At 37.8% G+C, this 9,044-nt stretch overlaps 1 protein-coding gene across 2 annotated transcripts in view; it reads left to right on the top strand.

Annotated features, from left to right (window-relative positions):
• Positions 1–9,044, top strand: part of GAREM (GRB2 associated, regulator of MAPK1) — a 235,725-nt gene that overhangs the window by 91,916 nt on the left and 134,765 nt on the right. For both annotated transcript variants that reach the window (XM_012656617.1, XM_012656616.1), the window contains exon 2: positions 1,359–1,499. In XM_012656617.1, coding sequence (XP_012512071.1) covers positions 1,359–1,499 — 141 coding nt within the window. The remainder of the gene's footprint in view (positions 1–1,358; positions 1,500–9,044) is intronic.

Genomic DNA, 9,044 nt, shown 5'->3' with positions numbered 1-9,044 from the left:
CCCTTCTGGAGGGGCATGCAGGATGCTGCATCTAGATCTCGCCTTCCTGCCCTGACATGGTTGAGGGATGCAAAGAGTTCATGAGTACCAGTGGCTCCCAGGCGGTGTCTTTATGAAAAAGCCAGGTCCTCCCAAATGGTGAAGGGCAGGGGAGCCTGGTGGGAAAAATCCCCCTCATGAATTGGATCCCCCCACCCCACCCCCATCTTCTTGCTAATAATGTACCTCTACTTCCAGGTCTGTTTGTTTCCATCCCCTCCCACCCCATAAAGCTTTTAACTTTGTATTTTGTACTACAAAAATAAAGTATTCCTCCATTAAGACTATTTTAAAAATTGTTGTATTATTGGTTTGGAAACAAATTAGATGGTTTATGGTTAGAATAACCAAGTGGATCATTACAGCTTCCTCTATTTATTGAGAAAATACTGAAACTTTTAAGAATTTTTGAGAGAGCTATAAATGCCATTTCAGAACACACAGTTAAATCACTAATAACTTAATTAGCGTAATATAGTAAATGTCAAAAATAAGGAAGGCTGTTTTCTGTGTAAAATAATTAGCCTTTTCAGGTATTTTCATTGAGCATTTAAAATTACTAAGCCAGGATTATTGAAGTGGATTATTTCAGCATCTAAAAAACATCTTTTAAGGAACGGATTTCTCTTTTGAAATAGTTTGTCATCAGTTCAAAGGCTAAAAAGTTACTTCAGAAAATATTAAATGAAAAATAATTTCATTTTCATGTTATAAATCTTTATTATTTTCAGTTGATTGGGAGGTTTGATTGGAGACCAGAGAGAACTGTCAAAAACATATAAAATGTAAAAGGAAATGTAGGCCTTTAATTTCAAGTACTCTTTCAACAGAGAGATAAATTTATTATTTATTTTCAGTAGCTTTATTATAGTGATTAAAAGCATAAGCTTTGGAATCCCTCTGATGTAGGGATGAATCCTTGCTTTTCTGCTTATTAATCTGTGTGCTTAGGCATGTTACTTAACATTCTGAACCTTGATTTTTCTCACCTGTATAAAAGGAGCAATACCTACCTCCTAAAGTTATCTTATTACGTGAAATAATATATGCAAAGCGTAAACAGTGCTTAATGTATTGTTGGCACTTAATGAATGTTTTATTATTGAAATATAATCAGGTATTATGAAGTATTTAAATATCTGCAAATAAATAGGAAACATTTTTATGGAATACCTTTTTTTTTTTTTTTAAACCAATTCATCTTGGTATGAGCTATCAACTTCTGCATTGGTGAAGTTTTTACTAATGAAATTTTATTGCAGAGTATGGAGTAAGCAGATGGGAATTCCAAGTTTCTTATGTAAAATCATATTTTCTAGGAGAATGCATAGAAGGGCTGCGGGAAAATGACTACCTTCTGATTCATTCGTGCCGTCAGTGGACCACCATCACTGCCCATAGCCTGGAGGAGGGACACTATGTCATTGGGCCAAAGATAGAGATTCCGGTACATTATGCAGGTAAGACTCCTCTTACAGTGGCTCAAGAAAAGGCAGAGAGAGGAAGGGGACTTGAATCGCTAATTTTTTTTTCCTCTAGGATTGTCTATAAACTAGAGAGTAGAATGAATTAGAAAAAGAATCAAATACTTTTGTGTAGTTATTTTATGGATCAGTGAAAGCTCGGATTCATTTTGTCACAGGTATTTCTGACAAATGCATGTAGTTAAATGAGGGATCTCATTAGGTATATATAAGATGAAAATTTTGCAAACACAAAGAACTACCCTGTAGTCTTGGTATTAAAATCAGTACATGTAGTTAACCTCAGAGCTCTACATGGTCCTGTCTGAGAGTAACCCTTTACACAACTTGAACCTTGCCTTTGTGAATGACTTTGTAAGGATTTCACAAGATACCATTTCACAAAGGAGCATTATGGTCTGGCTTTAAAAGTATGGGATTGTAGTTCAGATACCTGGACATATCCCTCTTTTTGACTAGACATTTAGAACATAGGCAACTGAGAAGACCACAGTGCTTTAGTTAAATGAGGATAATAGCTGCCTTTTACCTCACTTTGGACTCCATTCAGTGCAACAATGCCATTTAACTAATTTTTATTGAGCAAATTCTATGTGCCAGCACTGTTCTAGGAGCTTAAGATATGTCTAGTGGCTTGAATAAACTTGTAGTAGTAGTGGCTTATAAATGAAGTTTTTAAAAAACTTGTTACCCTACACTTTCTTCTACTGCGTATAGTTCATTGTATGAAGGCTCTTAACCTTTTCTCTGTTATTCAATTTTTTTTTTTTTGAGACAGGATCTTGCTTTGTTGCCCAAGCTGGAGTGCAGTAGCACAGTCATAGCCCACAGCAGCCCTGAATTGCTGGGCTCAAGCGATCTTCCCACCTCAGCCTCCTGAATAGTTGGGACTACAGGCATGAGCCATCACTCCCCACCCAATTTTTTAAAAGTCTATAGCGGACATTTTTTATCAACTAGCCATAAATTGTGTAGCCCTAGACTGCCATTGTGTTTTTGAGTGGCACCTCTACAATGCCCAAAGAGTTACCTGTTTGGAAAAGGGACCTTGCTGTATTCCCACTGTCTAGACAGTAGCAAATGGTATTTGCTGAATAAATATTAATGAATGAAATGAAAATGAATGAATGGTCTGGTACCTCTTTTGATTCCTGGGAGTCTTCTATTGCCAATATGACCCAGCTTCTCAGAAACCCTTCTCATTCAAAAAATGTGTAACAAAGAATTTCTATGGCCTAAAATTTTGTTCTCTAGGAATAGCCTTGCATCTGTGAGATTGGGAGCCAGGCAAACAGGGCAGTTTTTGTAGGGCAGAGAACAAAACAAACCTTCCTACCCTGCCCAGTCCCTCCTCACACAACAGGTGAGATCTACATTATGTTTAGCAGGCTCCAGACTCTGGTTTCTGTCTTTGTGGAAAACCAAAAAGAAAGGTAAATTCCTACATTGTTTCATTATATATACTATTTTACCTAATCTTCTGTATTCTTCTATTAATAAATTAAGTTTTAGTCTTTTTCCCCAAACCATTGTGAACAGCTCTGTCAAATCAGTCTTCCCAAAAGAATGCTTTCATTTTATCATTTCCTCAAATCCCCTTAGAGACTTCATACTGCCACTAGGTTCTTTGACTTACTGCCGAAGGCCCTCTAGGGACTGGTTCTAGTCTACTTCTCCAAACTTAACTTTTCTACTCCCACTCTAGCTAGATTAGTCATCTCACTGTTTCCTGAACATACTAGACGCTTTTCCACTTACATCACCCCCAGCTGGAGCTGCCTTGGCGGCCATGCTGCTTCTCACAGCCCATCATGGCACCGGGAGGCTGCAGGCATCCGCCACTGCCCCATGTGGTCCCTTTCATTTGGCACACGTCCTCAGTCTTTGTCCAGTTACCGTTCACTGTGTACACACCTATCTTCACTCATCAGTTGAGTTATACACTCCTTAACAAGTTACACCAATTCTAAAATAACTCTTGATAATCCATTGGATCCTTACAAAAAAGATATAATTCTTTGTGGCCATGGATTCTCGAACTAGGGATCTCAACCATGGCTACACATTGGAATCACCTGGGGAGCTTTAAAAAGACTGATGCCTGGATCCCACCCCCAGAGGTACTGGTTTAACTTAATTGGTCTGGAGTGTGATCTGGGCAGCAGGATCTTAAAAGCTCCCCCATGGTTAAAATATGCAGCCAAGACTGGGAGCCCATTGTTCTGGAATGGGCATCCACAATGTCACAGTGTCAGATGATAAGATTTCCCAAGACACCTGCAAATATTTGCAGTGTTTTAGGATTTCGAACATTTTTATTAACAGCCATCCAGCCTCCACTGGTAAGAAAGATTATGGTATATTTAGCAGCTTACTCTTGATCTTTAAGGAAGATAACAACATACCTAACCAAGAAACCAGGCATCATATTGCAGATGATATATTTTTTTAATGTAATTGAGGTGCCAATACTAAAAGGAAACATGGGCACTAAGATCACACCACTTTACCTGAAAGGAGAGAAAGTATATCAAGAAAGAAAAACTTGAAATAGGACCAAACAATTTATGAGATCATTTAGTTGCCATTAGACAAAATAGAATGAAGGGTTGGTCATGAGTGTCTAAATTTTCTCAGCTGTCTTGCTGAATTGCTTCAGCAAGAAGCTGAGGTAGAAGTTTTGAGATACAAATGGACACAGTTGATCTTTTCGTTTTGGGTTTCACATCTTAAGATGGCACGAAGAAACTTGGTTTACAAAGTTAGTGATTTACTAGTTTTTAAAAAATATCCTATAGGGTAGGCTAACAGGCCAGTAGAGTGCAATATGCTTTAATTACAATGTAATTAAGACTTGTAAGTCTTGACACGATTGATCCTTTCAGATGTTATAGTGGGGTATAATTTTTTTTCAAAGAATATGTTTATTATTAGGTTCAGCCTAATTTGTTATTAGATTCAGCCCTTGGGAGAAAGAGAGCATAAAGTATGTTGCGGAGACCAAAAATATCATTTATGTCTCCCTACTTTATTTGTGCTCTAATTTTAATTAGTAGAGGAATCCTTTATCCATGCATGTTTTACTAATCTGTCAGAATTTCATCTAGGTTGAGATTAATCACGTTCTTTGAGGAAAATTCATGAACAGTAATTAAATATATTTAACATAATTGTAATGCCCACCAGCTTTGTAACCAAACAAGCTAGTTCGAGTTCTAGTTCTGCCATTTTCTGTCTGTATTATTTTGGGCAAGTTACCAAACCTCTCTAAATCTTTATTTCTTTATCTATAAAGTAGAGATAATTATAGTGCCTTTCTCTTAGAGTGGTTGTGAAGATTGAAAGAGATAATACAGGTGAAACACCTTTCAGAGGGCTACCACTTAGTAAGCGTTCCTTAAGTGTTAATGGTGATGCTGATGATCCGATAGCAACACAGGGCTTCTAAGGATTTAACTCTTTACCTTGTACAACTAATTACAAGTTGAATTACTTTTCTGCTCATTAAAGCCAGTTGAATACTGATATTCCTCAACGTTGTTGTGGCTGCTGTTTTTTGTTTTGCTTTTTTAACTTTTAATTTTGAGGTTGCAAAAGTATAATGTACTTCCTTATGCCATTTACCCACTTTTACCCATTTTTAACATCATTTTGCCATGTTTGTTTTTTAATGTTTCTTTCCCTCCTCCCCCCATCAACTGCTTATATAAATACACGCACACAGACTCATTTTTTTCTGAATCGTTTCAGAGTAGACAGCAAACATTCCCCCTACTTCACTGTGCATTTCCTAAGAGCGTGGATATCCTCTTATGTAACCATGGTACTGTCAGCAAATTCAGGACACGTAATACTTTAATCTACAGTCCGTGTTCCAGTTTTGTCAGTTATCCCAATAATGTCCTCTATTGCATTTTTCTCCCTCCGAGACAGTATCCAGTCTAGGACCACTTACTATATTTCACTGTTGTGTCTCTTTAGTTTCCTTTAATCTGGAGCAAGTTCCTCAGGCATCCTTGTGTTTCATGATATAGACATTTTTGAAGAATAGAGGCACATTGTTTTCTAGAACAGCCCTCAATTTGGGTTTGCCTGTCTCCTCATGGTTAGATTCAGGTTACACATTTTTGAGTGGATTGCTATGTATGTGATGACGTGTCCTTCCCAGGAATCACATCTGGAGGCCAGGGATGTCCATTTGCCCTACATTGGTAATGTTCATTTTGGTCACTCCGTTAAGGTGTTGTCTGATTTCTCTGCTATATAATTAACATTTACTTTGTGATCACTAGGAAATTTGAGAGGAGGTACTTTTAGACTGTATCTTGCTCTTTCTCTAAACCTTCCCTCTCTTCTTCCCACCCCTTCCCCCCTGTTAAGCAGCTATTGATGATTTTTGTCTGATTCAGTTTTTACTGTGAGAATGGCAAAATGTGCTTTTCTAACTTTATCCCATCAGTTCTTCTTCTATTTGTTGGTTGTCATTTTACTGTAAGGAAAAGTGTTTCCTCCTTCCCATTTATGCGTTTATTTACTTACCTATGGTTATCAGCATGGACATATGGATTCTTACGTCATTCAGTGTGTTAGAATATATTACTGTCCTTATTTATTTGATGTTCAAATTGTCCCATATTTGGCCATTTGGGTACAAGCGGGCAACTGTATCTCTGTGACATGCCCCCTTCATTTTTTTGAGCATGTCCTTGTTTTCTGGTATTGGTAGCAACGATTCTTTTCAATCAGTATACTGTTCAGTCAGGGGCTGGACTGTTCCAGGCAGTACTCCTCATTCTGTGGTCTTTGTTAAGGGGGTCCCTTGGAGTTGAGCAGTGCACAGCCTGGGCAGCCATGCTCAGCTCTATTCACATATATTTTGGAAAGTGGTAAAAGTCACCATTTTTAAGAAATCACAATTGAGAGTGCCTTTCCCATATTCGTCGTCAGAAATTTTCATGAAATGCTTCACGTGGAAAGAAATAATTTCATCATACTTTGAGAAAAGATAAATATGGTTTTGAAGTTCCTGTCAGTGGTGGTAATAAGAATCTCCTTATACCAAATTCTGACATTATTAGATATGCTTTAGGAAAATAAAGACTTCCTCATTCTGGCAAAATAAGTTTTTAATTTTGGAGAAAAGGCGTTTTCTTGGTATAACAAATTATTGATTCAGGGAGAGAAGGGGTCCAGTCACATATTTTGCTAACAGTAGAGAACCCACTGAGGAAAAATTGGCATAGAATTTAGAAAAGAGATTTCTTTCACACAAGTTTCATTCAAAAGTCGTTACAGACAAATTTAAACTTTCTAACTTCACATTGCTACCAAAAGGGCAAAGGTTTCCTAAGAAACGTACAATACAGAACTCAGAATTTTTCTGCATTGTGCATGCTCAGAACATGTAACTCGGAACTGCCTGGCACCGCGTCAGACGCTGCAAACCCACCCTGCACTCCCACTCCTCCTCTGTCTTGTATCCTGACTTCTTAAACAAAAACATCTATTAAAAATTTTTTTTTGAAGAAAACCTAGCAACTTAAATCTAGCCAAGAATTTCTAAAAATGGATGATTTTCATTTATTATACAGTTTAGGTTATCTATCAAATTTTTGTCTCTGCAGCACTGCATGGTCGGTCAAGAACATCCCAGGTTGGTCACCACTAAAACTCATGTCTTGGGGTCCCCATTTACGCTGACGCCTTCTGGGGCCTGAAACCTAATTTAGTATGTATCATTTGACATTTAAAAAAAATGAATATAAACCGAAAGCCCCACAAAAACCTGCATATGCCATTCCGTGTCTGGAGTTTTATTTACCCTTCTAAGCTCCAAGTCCCCACTCTGTAAAGTGGAGATTTGCCTTAGAAAATGTTACAAACATTCCCTGAGATCTAACTCATATAAATGGCTCAGCACGGTGCTGGCACATGAGGAGTATTAAATCAATGATAACCTCCTCTCTCTCTCACCTCTCATGAAAACCCTCTACAGAGACACAGCTTTGAGAAACCAAATGGATCAGAATGTGAGGTGTCTGCCTATTTGTTGTCCACCAATTTGCGAAGTAATGCAATTCTGAGTGCATTTATGAAACTTTAAATCATTCTATGGCATGCTTGCTGTCATCATGGATGAACAGATACTGTCATCATGGATGAACAGATTGCTCCTTGAACATAAGCATCTGAGATAAACCGCAGCCATGTTTGGCTTCTATTTTTAAATTTTCATCCTCCTGCAAGTCTGGTGAATCTGTAACAAGCTAAAGTGATCCCAGAACTTCCCTTCTAGTTACAATATGTTCAGAAATAAGTGACACTCCAGCACAAGGTTGGTGAGAATTGCTTATGCAGTCTTCAAGGTCCTTACTCAGCAAGCACCTGGATTTATATCATCAGTGCCTGTTTTTAAAAATGTGGGATATGCCATGTCTGTCTCTCGGGCAAAATTATAGTAATGTGGAATCTAACATAACCTTGAATTGTAATTACTGAACAAAAGGAAGTGTTGAAACAAGCTAATTTTATTCTCCTGCGTTGCAAGTTTAATTAGCATGAATCATCCGTTTACAAAAGTAGCTACTAGTGTTGAACAACACTTTGTGTACTTTCTCTGTTACATGGGATAAAGCTTATGTGGTAAAATGGAAAACTTTCTTTTTAAAAGCCCTAAGAATTAATCCAGTACTCTGAGGAATGTTTATCTCAGCCAATTTTGCCATTAATAAATATTAGATATCTAAGACATAACCATTTTTCATGATTGACTCTAGGTTACAGTTAACAATGACTATAATTTATTTACTGCTTACTATTTCCTAGGCACTTTGTTAACTCAGCATTTTACTTTTATTACTTCATATAACTTTCACAGCAAAACCATGAGGTGGGCTCTGTTACCTGCATTTCACACAAGTACAAACTGAAGTTCAGAGATGGTAAGTATCTTGTGATATTACACAGTTAGAAGTGTGATTTGAACAGGTCTGCCCAAACTCACCACTGTCCCCTGGAAAGCACTTTCCACGTGGAAAGCATCTAACCATCCTAGAGAGGAGAGGTCTGTTAGAATTAGCCAGTGAGTTGAGTAAAGCTTTCAGGTTTCGTCCCTCCCACATGTCACTCCCTGCTTGTATTCAGACTCTAGGGAAAAATTAAAAGAGATGTATAAGTCTCGATCTTTTCAGATTTATAAGCCATCTGCATACAGGTGATGTTCCCATCTGTGAGTAAATTACAGGGAAGATGCAAAAACAAGAAGAGCTTCCAGGAGAGCCCCTTGGGCCATTTAGAGGGAAGCTGCTGGGCCCAGGGAGGTGGTCATGTCAGAGGCTGGGGAAAGGGTCTTTTAAGTGTTGACTAAGGAAATTGATGATCTTCAGCAGGGCAGTCTCAACTAACAAAACGGAGGGAAATTAGATTACAAAAGGGAGTTAGAAATGAGTGGAAGGTAAGACAATAAGCAAGGATCAACTATTTTTGTCAATATGTTTTATATTAAAGGGAAGCCGAGAGAGA

Source organism: Propithecus coquereli, unplaced genomic scaffold (assembly GCF_000956105.1).
Source record: "Propithecus coquereli isolate 6110/MARCELLA unplaced genomic scaffold, Pcoq_1.0 Scaffold51, whole genome shotgun sequence".
In the NCBI taxonomy this organism is placed as follows: Eukaryota; Metazoa; Chordata; class Mammalia; order Primates; family Indriidae; genus Propithecus; species Propithecus coquereli.
The sequence above is the reverse complement of the archived record's forward strand: the minus strand, read 5'-3'. Positions and strand labels throughout refer to the sequence as shown.